We start from the raw sequence: 22,404 nt of genomic DNA, 5'->3' as shown, positions 1-22,404 counted from the left end.
TTGAAGAGAGTTTGTAAAATGGAGGATTTTGTTCTTGTGACAGAAAGGAAAAAACAAAAACATCTCAGAGTTTTTGACAACTGCCATTTTGTGTGCAGATGTTGAGCCCTTCCTCATTTTTGCCAATCGTTATTACTTACGAAGAGTTGATCTCAGTGGTACAAACTACACACTTATCAAGCAGGTGAGTCTTTGCGTTGATTAGCTGTGAGTCTGGTGAGAGCTGGACCAACTAAAACCGCAACCCTGGTTGTAATGCCAAAACTTCAGTATAAACAATGGAACATGGACATTATGTTTGAAAAAAATGGAATATCACCTGACTTGTTGGTGAATAGTCTGTTCTCAGTCAGGTATCAATAACACCCATTCCTTTTTTAGGGTCTAAACAATGCAGTAGCTCTCGACTTTGACTACAAGGAACAACAGGTCTTCTGGACAGACGTGACTAGCCAAGGGAGCATGATCCGACGTATGAATATCAATGGCTCTGATGTACAGGTACGGCTCCAATGGGAGAACTTTGCATTCAGTGGAGGTTTGTGTGCCCACAGGCAGTGCACATTTCCCTTGATTAATCATACACATCGCAACAGAGTAACCATCGCAATTTGAGGGAGGTGGCGTGGTGGTGTAGCTTTAAACTGAGAAAAAGAGGGTAAGTTGAGTAACTCCAAAGGAAGGAAATGGGAGGGAGGGAGGTTGCAGGAAGGAAGTTTGGATGTAGACATGGTGAGGGGTGTGGAATGCATTGAAGATATTGTGGCAGGGATGGAAGTGGATGATATTTATCCTGATGGCACATACGTTTGCCTACATCACTAGCTATTCTTTTGCATATTTGCTCACCCTCAACACTCGATCTTCCTCCGAACTTCACATATATGATTATGCACCTGTTGGTTACATCACTCGAGTGAATCTCGAGTGAATAACATTTGGTTAAATCAGCATCACCTGCTGAAAGTATTTGTTTCTCAGCTGCTATACCCCATTGAGGTGCAACCCCCAAAGTTCCTGCTGACTACTCAAGAATATCAGTACATTTGTTACAAAAGTGATTGTTTACCCCAACATTCATTCTTCAGGATTAATCATTTTTGAGAATATTTTCTTCAAAAGCATTCTTTTTATTTATCAATCTGTCTTACTCATAATAATAATTATTTCCTTTGTTTATTCCTTCTTTTCCCAACTTTATATCTCTTTTGGTTCTTTTTCACCTTCTTCCTCCCTTCATTTTCTTTATAATTCTTTCAGCTGATGTCATTACCTCCCCCCTCCTTCCCCACTGCTGCTGTTGCCAGTAGATCTTGCATCAGAGCATAAGCTCAGAGGATGAACATGGGGTGCGTCTTATTCAAAGTCATTTGTCACCGTTTTCATATCGATGTGGAAATTTGTCAGTCATTTCCACTGTTACCTGAACGGCCATTTTACGCGTTTCTTTCATCTCCTGCATGACCGTCCTGTAGTATGAGTTTGCATCACGGCTGCCCATGCTATTTGTCTGCCATACTGAAATGAAATGAAATGAAATACTATCACGTTGAACTCGCACGACGTAAATGTTAATTATTTATTCAAATGGCTTTAACCCTACTTCCTGTGCTAAGGTCCTACACCGCACCGGCCTTAGCAACCCTGACGGTTTGGCCGTCGACTGGATCGGCAGAAACCTGTATTGGTGTGACAAAGGTCGTGACACTATCGAGGTGTCAAAACTCAATGGCCTATATCGCACCATGCTGCTCAACACCGACCTCAAGGAACCACGTGCACTTGCTGTTGATGTCTGGGGAGGGTGAGGTGGGGACAGGGTTTTTGTGCGTTATTCTGATCACCAACATCACTTGTCACGTGGAAGGGTTTTTTGTTCAAGTAAATTGCTTTGTTGAGAAGCGATGAGTTTATTTACATAGATTACACTGGTTTACAAAGAAATTTAGGCATGCATGAAAATAGGTGTTCTAACCTAATTTTGGGGTGCTGATTTCAGATACGAAATCCATTTTCACTCATCGCCTCTAGTTTTTGAGATATACATGTATACATGTACGTACATGTATACATATCGCCCGAGACCCAAAATATCTAAATATTTCAGTAATACACTGCATACATAGGTGTTTTAGACTAATTTAGGGATGCTGAACTCAAGTTAACACTTTGGCAAGCCGATGACGCTATTTGCATCATTCAAAAAATTCCGTAGGTCAAACATGTGCATTGTGCGGCTGGGAACGCCAGCAGCTTACTGGTGGTGAGAGAGGGTGGTTAGTGCTGCTCCACAATTATCCGGTAGGGTGATACTTTTATATAAAGTAGCTGGGTTTTTAATTTTTATTTTATACTACAGAAGAATCATTTCATGGGAATGCTGGGGTATTTATTCCCATTGGCCACTCAGTTCAATTGAAGGAGTCATATGACAATATGGAGCTCCTTCTGGAAGCTGTCAAGTACCAGCAGCACCAGTGGAGCCTCTGTGGGGACCTCAAGGTCATTGGGCTCCTTATGGGTATGCAGGCAGGCTTCACAAAGTACTGCTGCTTTCTCTGTCTCTGGGACAGTCGGGCTGTGTCCAAGCACTACACGCAGAAGGACTGGGGGTCTAGGAGCACTTTCGTGCCTGGGGAACACAGTGTCCAAGAAAATCCTCTGGTGGACATGAACAAGGTGCTTCTTCCCCCTCTTCATATCAAGCTTGGCCTCATGAAGAATTTCGTGAAGGCCATGGACAAGGATGGCGCTGCCTTCCAATACCTGTGCACTCTGTTCCCAGGTCTCAGTTCTGCTAATCTCAAGGAGGGCATCTTCGTCGGACCTCAGATCAGGGAGGTGCTGAAGGATGAGGTATCCGAGGAGAAGCTCACCTTGAAGGAACTGAGAGCATGGGAAGCATTTAAGTCAGTCTGCCATGGCTTCCTTGGTAACATATGGGCACTAGATTACCAAATGCGTGTCAAGAAGTTGTTGCAGGCTTATCAGGATATGGGGTGCTGAATGTCTCTCAAGATTCACTTTCTCCACTCCCACCTCAACTTCTTCCCCCATAACCTCGGAGCAGTAAGTGATGAACATGGGGAAAGGTTCCACCAAGATATTTCTAAGATGGAGAGCAACTACCAAGGCAAGTGGAACCACAGCATGATGGGGGACTTCTGCTGGATGCTCCTGCGTGACATCCCGAAGGCAAAGTACACCAGATCCTCCAAAAAAACTCACTTCTGACTGTCTGTAGTACTATGATGTGAATATGCTTATATCCAAGTAATAGTAATATTTAGTTCTGTGAGTGTTCTGTGTGTATATTTTGTTTCGTTCTGTAACATGCCATTTCAATATATTGTTACGAATTTGGAATTCGATTGCACACAACATTCAGGTTCCTTCAGTCAGTTATGTCGATAAGTGCTTGTTCCCAAGATAGCTCACCTTCCATTGTTTAATGGGCAGAAATCGATTAAGTGCGCTGCGAGATTCAATTGAATAGTTATGGAGCGATCATAACACAATGGAGACGCCCCTCCCCCTCTTCTGCAAAGAGGAAGAAGAGCCCTCCCGTCCCGTGATTCATGATGTCAACAACTCCCTCTCACCCGTGATTGAGCGGGGGATGGATCACGAGGGCATGAGTCACGCCAGGAGCGGGGGAGGGGGCGGATAGGAATAAAAAGTGATACTCTGCTTTGTTTGGACTGGGCTTTTCAGTAGAGCTTCGGCTTCTGCTTTGGCTTGGCTTGGGTTAGGGAGGGGGCTTTTTGAAGGCTTTTTGAAGGCTTTTTGCTTCAGCCTGGCTTTTAAGCAGGCCTTCGGGTTCTGCTTGGCTCAGTTCGCTTTTTCGGCTCTGGCTTGGTTCGTCGAAGAGAGTCTGCTTTGTTCATCAGAAGAGAGTTGAGCTGGTTGCTCGGCTCGGAGTTCTTGGTTCGTGTTGAGAGAGGCTTTGTTCATCGGAAGAGACTTGAGCTGGTTGCTCGGCTGGCTCTTCTTGGTTCGTGGAGCTCTTTGTTCTCTGCTTGGTTCCCGGCTTGGTGCGACTCATCGGCTTCATCTTGGAGGTGGTTCTTCGAGATAGCGACGCATCGACGGGAAGGATTGGCGCCTCGTCTCACCAGCACGTGTTCAGAAGCGCGAGAGGATTCTCTGGAGTTCGGGAAGGATCGCGGCTCACGGCGATTGGATCCAACTCGCTCTCGCTCTCGCCCGGGTCCGAACAGCTTGAAGACCACACGAGGTGGAGAGGTTCGAGATAGGTTCTGGGTTTCTGCTCATCTGTCCCTCTGAGCTGGAGTCAGTTATTAAAGGCATCAGCCACCATTTCTTGGGTGTGTGTGTGCGCACGTGTGTCCGTGGGCCCGTCTAATAAGTAGGAAACTGTTAAGTGCTTTGTGTGCTGTAAATGTTTGCATTGCATTTCGTATAGTCGGTATAGTTCTGCTCTTACGTGCTTCCCTAGTTCCCCATTACTATTAATAAATACCGCAATTGTTAAATGTTTTCAGCTCGTCGCGTCGATTCTTTCATTGACTGAGCATTTTGTGTGTTGGTAATTAGAAAGCCGTTGGTTTGCCGTAAAAGGGGGACATTTGGACCGACGGTTCTCGGCGATTAAGCCGCTCGGAATCGCGCACGAGACAGGCTCGCTTAAGCGGCTTGTTCCGTACGAGTTCCGTCGAGGGTGGAATACCCCGGTAGTTGGATCACGTGGGTATTTAGGTAAATTGAAAATTGGCAATCGACCCTACCCCACGTGGTCTGCCAATTGGCGTATTTCGGTTCTTGCACAAGGACCCGTCGGCCTTGGAGTTATCCGGACAGCGATCTATATTCCGGGCGATCGGTCGGGCCGACTCGACTTGCGGCTCCGTCAGAGCGGTCGGTTCACGGCCGACCACCACCATAACAATATGAAATAAACACATTATATTATAAATATATGCATTATAATAAAAAATGGGATATGTGAAAGCAAAAAAACTAGAGGTGATGGAGCAAAACTGTTTAGAAATTTGAATTCAGCATATCAAAATTAGTCAGAAACACCTATTCACATGTTTGCCTCAGAATTTTTTTCATTGTTGTAAACCAGTGTTATTGTTGATCAAAAAATATTTGGGAAAAAAAAAACATTCCACGTAATTCGTTTAGAATAAAAATGTTTCCGTTGGTTACATGAATGAATGAATGAATGAATGAATGAAGGATCTCCTCGATTCCTCCTCCTGTCTGCCTTTATTCCACTTACTTATTGCCCCTAATCCCATCCTTTTGTGAAACAGATATCTGTACTGGACTGACTGGGGAGACCAGCCACATATCGGCCGGATTGGAATGGATGGATCAAACCGTAGCATGGTTGTACACACAAACATAACTTGGCCCAATGGTCTCACCATTGACTACATCAACCGACGTCTTTACTGGGCGGATGCTCGAGAGGACTGCATCCACTTCTCCAACTTGGATGGCACCCACCGCCACACAGGTATTTCTCACAATTCTTCGGCCTTCATCCATACTCTTCCTCATCCTCCTCTTCATGTTTCTGATAATGCAGATGACCACGATTTGACACCATTTAAGGACCGCAGTGTCATATGTTTGCGCTCGTGCTGTCGTTTGCATCTGTGAATAAACTGGGGTTCTTGCCTTGTGCAGTTCTCAACAATGACATCCCACACATATTTGCACTCACACTGTTCGAGGATTACATCTACTGGTCTGACTGGGAGACAAAGACGGTGAACCGCGCTCATAAGACGACCGGAGTCAACAAACAGACATTGATCAGCACTTTGCACCGGCCCATGGATGTCCACGTCTTCCACCCGTATCGACAACCCGATGGTAATGCATCTCACTTCGTGGTGGGGGTCCATCAATGTAGACCTCCATGACATAGTCACCCAAGTTTATTTTAGCTCATCATGGTGTGGGGTGAATGGGGGAGAGAATTTTGCTGGTGTGATCATTTCTATTTCATTTATCACTCTCCGTCCGGTCTTTCCTGTTTTTTGAGTGTGTTTGTATTGCAGATAATCTCTGCTTTACATATGTAGTCGTTGTTTTTTTGTGTTTCTTTGATTCTAATACGACTGCTTTACAATGTCGACAGTGTACCTTTTTGTTACAAACTCATCGCCTCGCATCCCTCGTCCATACCTGTGACTTTTGATACTCCAGGTATCCTGATCTAACCCACCCTGATTACTCTTAGGTTATTGTTTTTTCCTCCCATCCTCTCCTCTTTTCCTGTCTGTTCATTCCTTTGCTTGTCGCATGCCATTGTTGTGCCACTGTTGGTGCATTGCCTTTTTCTCTGGGTCACCTCACTCTACCCTCAGCCCAGATTCTGAACAAAAACATTTTCCACATCACAACAAGCACTAATGGCGATGTTTGCTCATTTCCCATTTACCCAGTTCCTCATCATCCGTGCAAAGTGGACAACGGTGAATGCAGCAACCTGTGCCTTATTTCCCCTGGAGGTGGCCATCGCTGTGCTTGTCCCACAAATTTCTACTTGGCCGCAGATGAAAAAACCTGCCTGTCCAACTGCACGTCCAGCCAGGTGTGTTCTTGACCTTTTTGAGGTGATGGCACAATAAGATTGAGGAACCATGTATTTTTCTCACCTTACAAGTACCTGTGTCGGAGCGGCGACCCATCCAGGATTGGAGTCCCGGCCAAATAATCCACTTTGACAGCACCGACCCTCTGTTTAGAACATGGTTCATGATGCCATCTGATCTTTTAAATTCCACTGTTGATTATATTGCATATTCACCAATATTGTTACTCCCCCCCCTCCATGTACAACCCCCAGTTTGTGTGCAAGAATGACAAATGCATCCCATTTTGGTGGAAGTGTGACACTGAAGATGACTGTGGAGATAATTCCGATGAGCCAAAAGACTGCCGTATGACCCACACCTCATACAACAACTCACTCAATATATTTACAACCACCTCAACGTATCACAACCACCTTCATATATCACAGCCATCTCATAATATCACAACTGGATTTATCATGACACAAACAATCTAACCCATATTTTAACAGCAAAAATTCAAATGAAATTATTTGATTAAAGTACAGGGTGGCCACAATGTCTTACCACCCCATGTAAAAATTATCATAAACAACTTATCATGTCACAAACATGACACAAAAAACTTATCACGTCACAATCACCTCATAACCATATTATCATATCGCAACGACGTCATAAACATTTATTCATAATCACAACCATGTTCACATATCATTGGCTTCACCATATTGCAACCACCTTATCTTATAACAGATACCTTATGATGGGATACCGCAATTTATATTGCCTTCATTTATGTTGATCTGAAGTTTCGTGTCAATCAATAGGTACCCAGGTGTTGAATTACGTCTCTTTACATCAAAGTTACGTCGTTCAAGCCACGTGCTTTGGCTTTTTCTGTCGCCAATTTTCCTGCGTCGCACAGTCTCATGCCGAGACGTTGAGATAGTGAACGTTTTGAAGCTTGCAGGCATGCACACAGCCACACATGGTTTACCATTTCAAGTCGTGTCCGCATTGACGTGCGACGGAAGTTTGTGTAGTGTTACGTCACACTTCAATGACGACACAGCAAAACATGCTGCTGCGTGCGGCCCGGTAGCCTTCGCACAGTGTTCCCACATCTGGAAAGTGGAAAAATGTCATTTTGTAAGCTCAAAATTATTATATTTTTAGTAAAATTATCACATATTGAAAAATCTTTGCATAATTATAATAACATTTTACTCACCAATTTTATTTAACCTCCTTCACACTTCAATGACGATGTGTCAATAACAAACTACGTATGGCTGAACGTTCGTGCAATCTGTGCACCATGCCCTTGTCAGGCTGTATCTCTACCTGTAGTCCTGTACAGAATGTAAATTTGGACTGATTAGACTGCATCGCAGTCGGACACTGCGGCGCCATGGCCGCTGCTCATTTTCAAATTCTTTATTATTGTCCATGTAAAACATGGAAAACTAGAATGGGCACTCGGTAGAGCGCATACCTTCACCTCCGCTACTTTTTTGTTCTTGGCATGAGAGTGGGGGGGAACAGAACAGTGAACATTTTGGTGTTGGTTTCATGCAAATCGGTTTTGATTTGACCGTGTTATGACAAAAACCGCATATTTTGAAAGGTCGTGACCCCACTGACCTTTGACCCCCAACCGCTAACAAGGGTAATGACGTAATTGTGTCATGTCGCCCATCACAAGATTGGGCAATGAATTCTGAACATTTTGGCATCAGTTGCATGCCAATTAGATCAAAATTGACCGTCCTATGGTAAAAATACGAATTTGACCTTTCCGTGACCTTGACCTTTGACCCGATCGCTCCCAAAATCTAATCAAATGTTCCTTGGATAATAACCCATCATCCCACCAAATTTCAAGCGATTTGGTTTAATACTTTCTGAGTTATGCGAATAACAAACAAACACACACACACATATTCACAAATAAATAAATAAATAAATACACAGCGACCAATACATTACCTTTCGCAGAATGCGAAGGTAAAAAATTTTTCCACTGGCAATTAAATTCAAATTAAATTGACTGGACGGCTCAGGAAAATTGGTGCCGGAAAAGCATAAGCATGTGGCTTCAATGACGTAACATCGATGTTAAGTGTACTGTACTGTACTTTATTCTGCCTGTGTGCTGTTCAGACGTACTGTACTTCCAAATTGTTTGCATACAGTAGTTTGATTCATATCATTAAATATCATCAGTGATTTTATTCATCAAGAGGTCTTAGCATGCTCGCGCTGATAAGAGTGAGCCCGTGGCTAAGAAAGTGCATAAAACTGTAAATTTGGAGTGAAATGGGAAGCTGTACAAATGAATGGTGAGTGGTGGTCGTGGTACTTAGGTTTGCCTCCAACAACCGTACGGAAAATTTATAAAAATCCAGAACAAATTCGTGAAAGTGCTAAACGTGCTACGCCATTAACATCCAAGTTGATAATGAAGCAAAGATGCTCTCCCAGGCAAAAATTCAGTATCATTCCTGTCCTGCAGTATTTCTCTGCAGACTACTGTAGTAGGACCTGTTACCAACTATACGATATGAGAGTACTACTCTCATATACTATAGTTCTGTCGCGTTTTTTCCTGGGTTGTATGAAAAATATGGAATGTATGCTGGAAATGTGGATGAGAATGACATGTGACGAACTTCCTCCTGCCTTCCATCCTCCTCCACCTGCTCAAAACACTCTCTCTCTCTCTCTCTATCTCTATCTCTATCTCTATCTCTATCTCTCTCTCTCTCTATCTCTATCTCTATCTCTCTCTCTCCCTCTCTCTCTCCCATGCGTGCATGTATGCGCACACACAAACTCTCTCTCTCTCTCTCTCTGTCTCTGTCTCTGTCTCTTTCTCTCTCACCCTCTCTGTCTCTCTCTTTCTTTCTCTCTCTCTCTCTCTCTCTCTCTCTCTCTCTCTCTCTCTCTCTCTCTCTCTCTCTCTCTCTCTCTCTCTCTCTCTCTGTCTCTGTCTCTGTCTCTGTCTCTGTCTCTGTCTCTGTCTCTGTCTCTGTCTCTGTCTCTGTCTCTGTCTCTTTCTCTCTCACCCTCTCTGTCTCTCTCTTTCTTTCTCTCTCTTTCTTTCTTTCTTTCTCTCTCTCTCTCTCTCTCTCTCTCTCTCTCTCTCTCTCTGTCTCTCTCTCTCTCTCTCTCTCTCTCTCTCTCTCTCTCTCTCTCTCCCTGTCTCTCTCTGTCTCTGTCTCTGTCTCTGTCTCTGTCTCTGTCTCTGTCTCTGTCTCTTTCTCTCTCACCCTCTCTGTCTCTCTCTTTCTTTCTCTCTCTTTCTTTCTTTCTCTCTCTCTCTCTCTCTCTCTCTCTCTCTCTCTCTCTCTCTCTCTCTCTCTCTCTCTCTCTCTCTCTCTCTCTCTCTCTCTCTCTCTCTCTCTCTCTCTCTCTCTCTCTCTCTCTCTCTCTCTCTCTCTCTCTCTCTCTCTCTCTCTCTCTCTCTCTCTCTCTCTCTCTCTCTCTCTCTCTCTCTCTCTCTCTCTCTCTCTCTCTCTCTCTCTCTCTCTCTCTCTCTCTCTCTCTCTCTCTTTCTCTACCACCACAGCATATTTTACACCGTTTTACTGCACTGCGCTACAAAACCACTGATGACGTTAAACAAGCAGTGATACTTGCTTTTAATCTTATCGCCCCACAAATGATCTGAAAATGTCTCACAGAACATGACACAAAATTATTTTGTGCAATTACTGATGTGGAACACAAACTGATCCACTGGACACTTAAGGTTTGTGGCATTTGCTGTAAAATGAATAATAAAATAAAAGAGTACTGTAAATGTATCTGGTGTAACTTGGAGAACACTTCAATGTTGTCAGCTAATATGATAAAAGGCAATATCATAATTTCTACACGATGTGGCAAGACATTGTGGCCGCCCTGTACTTTAATAAAATAATTTCATTTTAATTTTTGCTGTTAAAATATGGGTTAGAATTAGTGTTTAAATTGTCTCCATCCAAGCCAAAAAGGTAATATCATAGGTGAAAATGACGACTGCCCCCCCTCCCCCCACCCATACCCCACCCAGCCTTATTGCATTACCCTTTTTCTTATGGGAAAAATTGATTTGAATCAAGTCGTTTCGATTTAAGTCGTACTTTTCTAGAATGCATCCTAGATGTAAATAGAGGTATCCCTGTACCATCTAATCATTGTTATATATTTATTTAATACAATATCTGGGTTCATAGAAGCATAAGATAACATAGGATAACTAGAAGGGCACTCGATGGAGCACATACCTCCGACACGCAATGCTTGATCCATGAGAACATATCTGGCCCAATGCATTTTTGAGATATCGATGCTCTATCATTTTTTGCCATATCTCTCAATGATGAAGAATTACTTTAAAATTAAATAATTCATGTATCCAGATCTGAATTCGGATATTCACCAAAATTGAATTAAATCTTCCGTGTCAAACACCCAACCTGTCCACCAAGTTTTGTCCGAATCGGTCAACAACGTTTTGAGATATCGTGCTATATATTGTTTTTAGCCCTTTCTCTCAATGGTGAAGAATTACTATTAAAATTCCAGTAGTCGGATTCGGATCCAGATCATCACAAAAATCGAATAATTTCGTCCTTGTCACACACCCAACCTGTCCACAAAATTTCATCCAGATCCGTCCACAACTTTTTGAGATATCCTGCACACAGACAAACAAACAGACAGACAAATGGACAGAAAGGGGTGAAAACATAACCTCCTTCACCTTCGGTGGCAGAGGTAAGAGGAGTGAGAGAGGAGTGGGGAAGGTTGGGGGAAACAGTAATCAGCAAATATATTAGTTGCGTTAGTTCGGGTTAATAGGGGTAGAAAAGATCACAGTGAGGGAAGGGAAATTTCATGACATGGTGGTGTACCGCCTGATATAAAGCCTTGGAGTGAAGAGAATGACTGAACTGTCAATAGTTCCACAAACACAGTTCCAAAAACCGAGAGAAAAGAGGAGAAAATAATGGAGATTGGTGGTAAATCTCGATTTTGAGAGTTTAATCAGGAGATTGATGGAGGAAGTGCTGCTTCCTGGAAGATCTGGGGAAGGTCGGAGTGCTGGGACTGCAGAGAGGGAAAACAGAACAGGAGGAGAGAGAATTAAAAACAGTAAGGCCACCAACCTCGATGTGATGTCAGAGGAATAGGCCTTGTGCTTCGGCCTCATCACAGGTAATGCCAGTGATTTTGAGAGCTTTAGTGTCCACATAATCCAGGAGAGATGGTTGTGATGCTGGGGCACAGGACCATATGGGAGAGTAGTGCAGTACTCCAATGAGTGCCCGAAAATGGCTTTATAGGCTGTGAGTAGCTTTGATTTTTGAAGGAATAACTTGGGAGTGACAGATAATTCCCAGTATGCAGCTGGCTTTGGAAACCAACTTTTCAGTGTCATCAGCCCAAGATGGCTGATGGTGATGCCTATAGGTTGAAGGGACTGGACCTCTTCCAGTGGCTGATAATGGAAATAGATAAACAATGTGATTCCCATGAGTACCAAGGTGAGGCTCACATTTCTGAGCATTATCTCTTGGAGCAAACAAAAACTTTTTTTTTTTACTCCAACAAAGGATAATGCATGAAACGTTAGCCGTATGTTCTCAGTCTGATAAACTTCCGCTTTCCCAACTCTTGTTTGGGAAAATACATTGTATTGCCACCAATGTGAAGACCGTTTACCTGATGCAGTGATACACAACTCCACCACATTCATACTCTATCTATTATTGACATTCACATCCCTGCTCCTGCCTCTGATAATTATTTGTGTCCTTGCAATCATATTTTGCTCAATTTTGAGTACTCTCACATTGTTCACTTCCCAACCAAATGACATCACCCAGTCTGCTGCCCTCCCTTTAAGGATTGTAGGGAGTAGCACTCAAACTCTCATCACCAACACATTAATGTCATTACAACAGTTTCCCTCATAACTAAAGATGTTTCATATATATATATATATATATATATATATATATATATATATATATATATATATATATATATATATATATCCCAAGTCTATTAACCTTCACCATGCCCCAGAGGCTCTGGAGATGACTGACAGAAAAGGGGCCATCATGTGGATACACCTTCACTATGATGACCACAAAACTGTCTAATGAGGGTTCATTTGGGCTTTCTCCACAATTACTTAACACCCCTACTGAGGCATCACATCACAGAACGTCCATGCAGTTCCATCATAAACTCAGTCAACAGATTTTGTAATGAGAGCCGTTTTGGCTGACCACCAATCTAATAGCATGAACTTGTATTTCAGCGGCGTTCAAGTGTCGGCCAGGGCAGTTCCAGTGTGGAAATGGCATCTGCACCAACCCCGCGTTCATCTGCGACGGTGACAATGACTGTGGTGACAACAGCGATGAAGCGAACTGCGGTGAGAATATGGAGTCTCGTGCCATCGTTTTCAACTTTGTTAGGAACCACGGTCGATTGCTTCAGCCCACCAACACATGACGCGTTTCAGTGACAGCTGGATGATAATTTGCCAAGACAATATTCTCCTGTTGCAGTAAACATCGCAATGTCAGGTCCATGACCCTTGTTGCAACCTGTTTCACATTGAGCAGCCATCATGACCTCAATGACATCCAGCGTTCATAGTTTTACCCTTTTTGTACAGATATCCATGTGTGCCTACTCAGCCAGTTCAAATGCAAAGCCACGCATCGCTGCATACCACGCATCTTCCGCTGCAATGGTCAAGACAACTGTGGGGACGGGGAAGATGAAAAGGACTGTCGTAAGCATCCCGTGTGACATAGCTGTCCACTCTCACCCCACCTCATGTTATATCTTTATCGTCGTGTGTTTCGTCAGCAAAATTATTGACATCAGCTCACAACAGCAATTTTTAACTTACCTGAATGATATTACTCACACCTCATGTAGGTGTTTTGACTTTCCTCTCACCACACTTCATCTTTTCTAATATACCTATCTGGTAAGGAATTTACATTTGCCCTCAAAATCGGTTCGGTACTACTCTCTCGACCCTCCTCTCATTCTTCAGCCGAGCTGACCTGTGGACCCAACCAATTCCAGTGTGCGTTCACAAAGCGCTGCATTCCACGTGTGTGGGTCTGTGACCACGACGATGACTGCGGTGATAGCTCCGATGAGCCAACAAACTGCAGTGAGCTTTTCCACCATTGTACTGCACATAACCCACCGCTTGTTGAAGTTAATGAATTACTTAAGTCAATAATAGTGGAGGTCATCATAGATATTGGTTCACTTAAGTTTTGTATCTATTGCTAACCTTTTCACACAAGTGTCATTGACATCTCACACGTGTAAAATGAAGAACGAGTCTTGCTCGTGAGTGCTCGTGTCCATCTGCATCAGTGAACAGGTAGAACAGCTGATAGAATCAACAGGACGTTGATTGAAGTATGCTAACCACCGTGGGATTGAAATTTTTCCACGGCGGTTAGCAAGCCTCAATCGACGTGCTGTCGATTTCGTCCATTGTTACATCACACGTGGTTGATTTGCTTGACTGGGTGAGCTGATCATTGTTTACAAAATCTTAGGCCATCTGTGGAATGCTCACGAAAGCTGACGTTGCAGCTTTTAATAGGAGTTACTGCATGGATGATTGTGACAATGTATTCACAGCCCAGATGACATGCGGTGCAGAGGAGTTCCGCTGTAAGAGTACAGGCCGCTGCATTCCGGCACGCTGGCTTTGTGATGGCGACGACGACTGTGGAGATGGATCAGATGAGCCAAAAGAAGAATGCGGTTTGTTACGTTTTTACTCATCACTGAGTGTTGAAAATAAGCAGGAAAATCTTACAAAGTGATGAAATGGCTGACAGCTAATAATTTTCCTGACTACATGCTGAAGATATTTTATTTCTACCAAAGTATGCAATGAGATAAAAAGACTGCAGTTGCATTAGACAGTCGTGTGTCATGGAATCAAAACGCATGTCAAACGCAGGACAATTAGGAAGCAACAAAAATACAAGACAAACTATTTACCAAATTTGTCACTTACCAAATATTGAATCCAACTTGTCAAAATGAGTGGTTTCCCTGATCAAAACAAACTTGAGATTGGTTGAATTAAGTGTACGTATGGCTAAAGTGAATCTTGTACAGTCTTCCTGTCTCCCTCCCACCCTCTCATATATGTATATAGTATATACCCATTACTGTAGTAGGCTACCAGGAAACAAGTGCCACAACAGCTATTTCTGCATGCATCCTGACCAGTAAGAAATGCCTGCCACACATTAACCTGTCTGTAGTACACAAAACAGTTCTGGGGGTAGCCAAGAAAAAATTCAATTTAAAAAAAAAGGTTTTCTGCCTAAACAGTCACATAGGCTCCGCATGTTAGGCATGAGCTTAGCAGAGCTACATCCCATTACTTCTCCGTGGGATTGTAATGCAGCCAATACCAGGAAGATAACTTAATTCTCAATTTTAGAGACAAGTCCACCCGGAAGAGGGAAAGGGCACGTGTTTCGGGCTTGTTGGCCCTCGTCAGTGGAGAGCAGAAGCTCCTCACCAGAGTCATTCTTTATTTTGTGTATATGTATGTATATATATATATATATATATATATATATATATATATATATATATATATATATATACATAAAAACGGTACATCCAACTAAAAAGTAACGGAACCTACTCCGCTTTTCAACAAGCTTCCTGTCTCTTGGCAAGGGGAAGCTTGCTGGGAAGCTGATGAAACATTGCCTGAAACCAGGTCTGCTCTTGCTTGTTTATTACTAAATTAGCAGAGTAGATTGTGATGGCATCTGCCTTGCAAGCATGTAAGACGACAGACATTATAAAGCTTGCAGTGTTAGTGTGCGAAAATTCTAAGGATATCCGAAGACTTCTATAGCTGAGTGGGCTGGCACCACGTAAGTGATGAGGTCCTTGGGTTCGAGTCAGAACTTTTTTCACACTTGCCCCTTGCAGGAATTTATTTCTGTTTCTTAAATAAATAAAATAATATAAATATTTGTGGTTGATGGGAAAATACACTATACATTTATATCAACATGGTCAGTGGCTGAAAGGATACAAGGTAACACCTGTCCATCCTGTGTGCGCGTGTGTAGAAGATCGTACCTGTGAACCATACCAGTTTCGGTGCCAGAACAATCGCTGTGTGCCTGGTCGCTGGCAATGTGACTATGACAATGATTGTGGAGACGATTCTGATGAGGAGGGCTGCAGTAAGTCGAGTGAAGTGTCCTGCCTTGTTTCCTTGCGGTGTGCTGCATGGACTCTGTTTTCCGTCCTCTCAAATGCATCTTGAAAGCAGCAATGATCATTGAAGCAGTTTATCATATCGTGTTTGAACATGTCTCTACAGCCCCTCGGCCATGCTCAGAGAGCGAGTTTTCTTGTTCCAATGGGCGTTGCATTGCTGGCCGATGGCACTGTGATGGGGATCATGATTGCTCCGATGGCTCCGACGAGGTTAGTCCTTCACATCCTTTCTCTGTATACCAATTTATTGTTTCATCCTCCTCACTGAAAGAGTGCCAATATAATCATGCATATGATATTCTAAATTACAACTGTCTGCTGAGCAGTTAACGTCGGGAAACTTCACATATTTGAGCTATCTGTTAATGTCATAAAGCAGTTGGGTATTCCAATTGCAGGACTAAGACACAGTGCTAATAGTACACAGTGGATTATGATACGTCAGTGGTATTCTGAAATCTGATTTGTTACATCCGCCACTGAAGGTTGTCGGAGGTTTTGTTTTCACCCCTGTCTGTCTGTTTGTCTGTGAGCAGGATATCTCAAAAATCTTTGGACGGATTCGGACGAAATTTGGTGGACAGGTTGGGTGTTTGCCAAGGACAAATTGGTTTGATTTCAGTGAAGATCCGGATCCGGCGACTGTAACTTTTTATGGAATTCTTCACGATCGAGAGATAGGTCTAAATACGATATATCAAAAAGTTCTGGATGCATTCGGACGAAACTTGGTGAACCGTTTGGGTTTGTGACAAGGACGAATTGTTTCGATTTTGGTGAAGATTCGGATCCAGATACGAGAAGTTTTTTTAAATTATGAATAATTCTTCACCATTTAGATATGGAGCGACCAACGATATATAGCACGATATTTCAAAAAGTTGTTGCGAGTTATGACAAAACTTTGTGGATGAGCTGGTTAAGTGATAAGAAAAAGCCGATTAGATATTGATTCAGGTCCGGATCCAGATCCGGCCAACAGTAAACTGATACAAAACGTAAACTGTTCAGCCTGGTGGAGGGAGGTATGCGCTCTACCGAGTACAGTTCTAGTTTAGTCTCGTTTCATTGTCAACGTAACATAATCTGAGTGTAAATAACTGTTCCTTGTGCATTGTCAGGAATGGGAAATTTGTCAGTTTTTGCGAGTGTCCAAAAAAAACAACAACAAGCCATATGATTCATTATGGGGAAGTTTAGATCCTTTGATATGGCCTCTCACATTCACTATTAGCTCATGCAATCTTCCTTCACCCTCTGTGTTACTTTATCTGATTGTCTAAGTATACCACACCCCCAATCCACAATCTTCTCCAATCTCCTCCAAAACAACTTTCCTTTTTCTTCCCTCTCTTCCCCTCCCATTCTCCCCAATCTTCCCCCTTTTTTTCAGATATCTTTTCCAATTTATCCCCACCCACTTTGCATATGTAATGCATGGATTTAATCTTAAACAACAAAACATCATGATGTGACTGTTGATGATTGCTATTGATCATTTACGATGATTTGTTTACTCGACACATTGATAAGAGTTAAAAGGATATGACATCCCGTGGAGGAAATTGCTCAGCTAACTTAGTCAGCCCTTTTAGTAGAACATCAAGGGAGGTGGCGGAAGGGGGAGGGTGGTGTACATGAGATTGTTTTTTTTTTCAGCAGAAAATGTAGGAAAACAATTGCAGACTTGAGCAACGTTATTTTTACTCTTTTTTTCCCCATAACTTTTAGAAAGATTGCAAGGTGCGGTGTGAGCAAGACCAATTCCAGTGTCGAAGTGGCCATTGCATCCCTGTGCGCTGGCGATGTGATGAGGATACCGACTGCATGGACGGATCCGACGAGTCGGACTGCGGGAATGGTGTGAGAGGGAGGGTGAGGGTTTGGGGTTTGGACAATGACTTTGCTTCGGTAGAGTTGTTATCTCCTGAAGTCGGCCTCTTTTACTCCTCTTTCTTTTCTGCATTGTCTCATCTTTTTCTTGATTTCAGTATAGCTTTTCCATCTCTAGCTTTCTAACTCTGCAAATGGAGATTCTCACCGATGTGTGTCTTGCATAGTGCTTGTGTTTATTGACTTCGTTACCCAAGGACTTGAACGCAAGCTTTTGATTTTGCCAGGGAAGACTTTGTTGAAAGACTTTATTGAGTCCAATATAATAATAGTTTCAAACATTTAGGTTTACGAAACAAACAAAAACAACTCCCAATGACATTGATCCTGCTTCGTCCCAGTTTAAGGTCGAAACTTCAAACCTCTGTGCATTTCTTCTCAAATAATATATTTCGTTTTTTCTTTCCTTCTTTGTTACCTCCAAAGATAGACTGAGGCTATGTTTTCATCCCTGTCTGATTGTCTGTCTGTGAGCAGGATATCTCAAAAAGTTGTGGATGCATTCGGACGGAATTTTGTGGAGAGGTTGGATGTGTGACAAGGACGAACTGATTAGATTTTGGTGAAGATCTGGATCCAGATGCTATAATATTTAAGTGATTCTTCACCATTGAGAGGTCGGGATAAAAATGATATACAGCATGATATCTCTAAAATAGGACCACTGGACCTGCAGCTTATCTGAGCCCTGGCTTAATATTGAAACCCAAATTTGGGAGCATTCTGACTTGTGGGTCTGGAGAAGAAGATTTTCGAATAAATTTATTAAGTCAGCCATTTTTGACCTACTTAAAGTCACATGACTGGAACGAGCTTTGCAATCCTTATTACCTATCAGGAGGGGAACGTTTCTGCCAATTTTCAGCTCCATTGGCCCAGCAGTTTAGCCAGCAAAGTCAAAATAGGAGGCTGATGGACTCTGCACAATGACAATACTTTATCTGGAATTTAAATTCCAGATAAGCTAAAAATGTCTGGACGGGTTATGCCAAAACTTGGTGGATGAGTTGGGTCGGTGAAGAGAACAAGCTGATTGGACTTTGGTTCAGGTCCAGAGGCAGATCTGGCCAATCAGTGAGACACAAGACGTAAACTGTTCAGCCTGACAGAAGTATACGCTCCAACCAGTGCGGTTCTAGTTCACTATGGCCTGAGTGTGGCACTAGTTACAGCAACATACGAGGTCCGTCTAAAAAGTGTAAAGGGACTGAGCCTACTGTGTGCTCCACTGACACCACTTGAATGAACAGGTTGCGTCACAGTCTTTCCCAATATTTCAGCAATTCTACGCATGATTGGTGATGTTTGACTGTGCTCACTGTGTGATTTTTTACAGGTCGTACTTTACACGTTGTCTAGTCTGAGTCGTCGCGCTATGAGTCGTGAGCAGAGAGCCAATCTGAAGTTTCTTGCCAAGCTTGGCAAAACACTTTCCGAATCCTTCGCAATGCTGCAGCAAGTCTATGGAGAAGAAACGATGTCACGTACACGTGCATTTGAATGGCATAAGAGGTTCAAAGAGGGATGGGAGGAGGTTGAAGATGATCCACGGTCTGGAAGACCTTCAATAAGCAGAACGGTGGACAACATTGAGCGTGTGAAGCAGATGGTGCGCGCAGATCGTCGACTCATGGTGCGGATGATTGCTGAGGAACTTTCCATCAACAAGGACACTGTCTGGAGCATCATCACTGAAAATCTCAAAATGCGCAAGGTGTGTGCAAAGATGGTCCCCAAGCTGTTGTCCGAGGACCAGAAACAGCAAAGAGTCACTGTCTGTCAAAATATTATCGAGCGCCTCGAGGACGATCCAAACCTGCTCGGGAGAGTCATTACTGGCGATGGATCGTGGATATTCGAATACGATCCCGAGACCAAACGGCAGAGTCGTCAGTAAAAAAAAGTCCGGCATCACCATGACCAAAGAAAAAAGGATGTCGAAGTCGAAGGTCAAGGTGATGCTCATCACGTTTTTTAACATAAAGGGCATCGTCCACTTCAAGTTTCTACCACAGGGTCAAACAGTGAATAAATACGTGTACAAGGAGATCCTCCGGCGCCTCATGTGATCAGTCCGGGCCAAGAGTAGGGATCTGTGGGAGAACAACGCCTGGGTGCTCCACCATGACAACACCCCTGCTCACAGTGCCCTGAGCATCCGACTCAGTTTCTGGCGGAGAAGAACGTGCCAACTCTGGAGCAACCCCCATATTCACCAGACTTGGGGTACCAGGAATCAGACCCATAGCTATACCCCCTTGTGATTTTTTCCTATTCCCCAAGCTCAAGGGGACCCGATTTCCTGATGTAGAGGCCATCAAAAGGACTGTGACGACGGAGCTCCGGAGGATTCCAGAAGAAGCCTTCCGGGGGTGCATCGAAGCGTGGAAGAAGAGGATGGACAAGTGTGTGAGACTGGAGGGAAACTGTTTTGAAGGGGACAAGCTGTGATTTCAATATATTTTTTGGAAAAAAATTTCTGTGAAGTCAGTCCCATGACTTTTTAAAAGGACCTCGTATATATTTCTGGAATGTTGCGAAAGACTGTGACGCAACCCGTTCATTCAAGTTGTGTAAGTGGAGCACACAGCAGGCTCAGTCCCATTACTTATGAGACGGACTTCGTATGTCATTTTGTGCCGGATTTGAATGCTCTCAGATCATTATTTTACTAACTTGCGGGAACTTCCACATTTCCCAGCTCGCTTCAAAAGCCAGTTGTAGACCGGGCATCTTCTGTCAAGCAAAGTCCTTCATTGGCACACCCGAGCTCCTGACCACGGACAAAGCTTTCATCCACAGCCTGATGGAGTACTGCTCTCCCCTCTGGGGTGGTGCTCCCATCTCTCACCTTTCTTGGCTGCACGCAGTGGAAACCGAGGCATTTAGGATCATTGGTATCTCCCGTGATGAAGATGAGTCTTTGGGTCTCTCACTCTCTCTCCGCAGGCAGGTTGGTGGTATTTCTGTCTTCTACTGTCTCCTCTCTGGCCTCATCCCCCTCCCCCCACCTGCTCCGTCCGTCTCCGACCTGCTCCCCCCCCCCCCATATTTCAGCAGGGTGCTCAAGGTCTGCCAGAAACCCCCTCCTGGTAAAACTACCAAAATCAAGAATCACTTTTCACCTTCATTCTTCCATTCCTCTTTTTCCCCACTTTTGGAACAAACTCCCACACTCTCTTGAATCCCACTATTCCCTACAGGTCTTCAAAACCCACAGTTCACCACCATCTTTTATCTTCCCCCATCCAAAAACATGATCTTTTCTACCCCCGTTAATCCACCCCAAACCCACCTCCTTCAAATTCCCTGCTTTCCTTCCTGAAAGTCTCTGTCGTGTCCATCTTGTATACCCCATGTTCCCCACTGTTTTGTGCTTCCCTCTCCCACCCCTCTCGTCTTCTGCTCCCCTTGTTGTACGTTCAGTGTGTTAGCTCTCCTACGAGCCTTGACATTGTGTACAAATTTTTTTTTAATAACTTTGCTAATATGCTGTTCCCTCTGCTTTATGGGACTTCTGAGATGACCTGTCAAGTCACATGAGGAACCTAATATGCATTGCTAACCAGAAGAGAAAACAGCTTTGAGGAAGATAAACAAGAATCCTTTATGATCTGACAAATTGGAAATATTACATGTTGTTTTTTTTCAACACTGTAGTAGATTTGACATCACAATAAGTAAGGGCATGCACTCACCTGCAAAGCACCTGCTTTTCTTGTGTTACCTGTCTCTCCTCTAAATTTTCATATTTGTCCATCTCATTGACCTTAAAGCCATATATTTACTTCATTAGCAACCACAATTAATCCCACCTTCTTGTGGGGTTGGAGGAGGGAGAGGTTTGGCCCAAGTATTTTCACAAACTGGCTGGTTATGCTTAATGTTCAACTCGAGCTGAGTTGGCTAGGAATGTGTAAGTTGGCAATGTGCCAATGATAACTTGCCTCCTCTTTGTGAAGTAGAGACCATGGGATATTAACGTCCTGAAACTAATGCCAGCAGATAGGACACCCAGCTTAACCTCCATCAATCCAAAGGATAGCAACCACTTTGTTGTGCAGCACCTCGCCTGCAAAGCAACATTTTGACAGTTCATTGGCGGGTCAGGAATCGAACCCAGACTAGACAGTTCAAAAAGTGCATTACCTCTGTTTGATCCTGTTGGATTAAATTGGATCCTAACTACCTTGAAAAATGTCACAACGCAACCCATGTGCACTACCTTCCACCAGTTGTACGAACCTGTCCTCACAACGAGTTCCAGTGCAACAATACCTTGTGCAAGCCACTCTCCTGGAAGTGCGACGGTGAAGATGATTGTGGGGATAACTCGGATGAAAATCCTGCCATGTGCAGTGAGTACATTCACAACCTGCTCCTGCTACCCTGAGCACTACTTCTCCTGAGCACGATTTGTTTTTCTTTTGCACCCCGACACATTTCGTTTCACACCGTTCAAATGTATGATTATGCTCCGTGCCAACCACAGGTCAGTTCCAGTGTCCTCCAACCCGGAAGTTCAGGTGTCGGAATAACCGTGCATGCCTTTGGAGAGGACGGGTGTGCGACGGCGTGCCTAATTGTGCTGATGCCTCTGACGAGGAACACTGCGGTGGGTCTTTAATCTCTGCCTCAACTTCACCTGCAT

At 43.6% G+C, this 22,404-nt stretch overlaps 1 protein-coding gene across 8 annotated transcripts in view; it reads left to right on the top strand.

Annotated features, from left to right (window-relative positions):
• Positions 1–22,404, top strand: part of LRP1 (LDL receptor related protein 1) — a 583,330-nt gene that overhangs the window by 504,201 nt on the left and 56,725 nt on the right. For 5 of the 8 annotated variants that reach the window (XM_085879744.1, XM_085879748.1, XM_085879743.1 and 2 more), the window contains 17 exons: positions 99–184; positions 382–501; positions 1,311–1,349; positions 1,617–1,804; positions 5,283–5,488; positions 5,662–5,850; positions 6,426–6,574; positions 6,830–6,923; positions 12,877–12,993; positions 13,240–13,359; positions 13,630–13,752; positions 14,238–14,363; positions 15,707–15,823; positions 15,964–16,070; positions 17,592–17,721; positions 21,989–22,111; positions 22,246–22,368. In XM_085879744.1, the coding sequence (XP_085735870.1) occupies positions 99–184; positions 382–501; positions 1,311–1,349; positions 1,617–1,804; positions 5,283–5,488; positions 5,662–5,850; positions 6,426–6,574; positions 6,830–6,923; positions 12,877–12,993; positions 13,240–13,359; positions 13,630–13,752; positions 14,238–14,363; positions 15,707–15,823; positions 15,964–16,070; positions 17,592–17,721; positions 21,989–22,111; positions 22,246–22,368 (2,157 nt within the window). The remainder of the gene's footprint in view (positions 1–98; positions 185–381; positions 502–1,310; positions 1,350–1,616; positions 1,805–5,282; positions 5,489–5,661; positions 5,851–6,425; positions 6,575–6,829; positions 6,924–12,876; positions 12,994–13,239; positions 13,360–13,629; positions 13,753–14,237; positions 14,364–15,706; positions 15,824–15,963; positions 16,071–17,591; positions 17,722–21,988; positions 22,112–22,245; positions 22,369–22,404) is intronic. The other 3 variants (XM_085879746.1, XM_085879750.1, XM_085879745.1) reach the window with 1 other exon arrangement.

This window comes from Eptatretus burgeri, chromosome 4 (assembly GCF_056783735.1).
Source record: "Eptatretus burgeri isolate ZD-2024b chromosome 4, Ebu_testis_v1, whole genome shotgun sequence".
NCBI classification, from domain to species: domain Eukaryota; kingdom Metazoa; phylum Chordata; class Myxini; order Myxiniformes; family Myxinidae; genus Eptatretus; species Eptatretus burgeri.
Note: the sequence above shows the minus strand (reverse complement) of the source record. Positions and strands in the feature narration are given on the sequence as shown.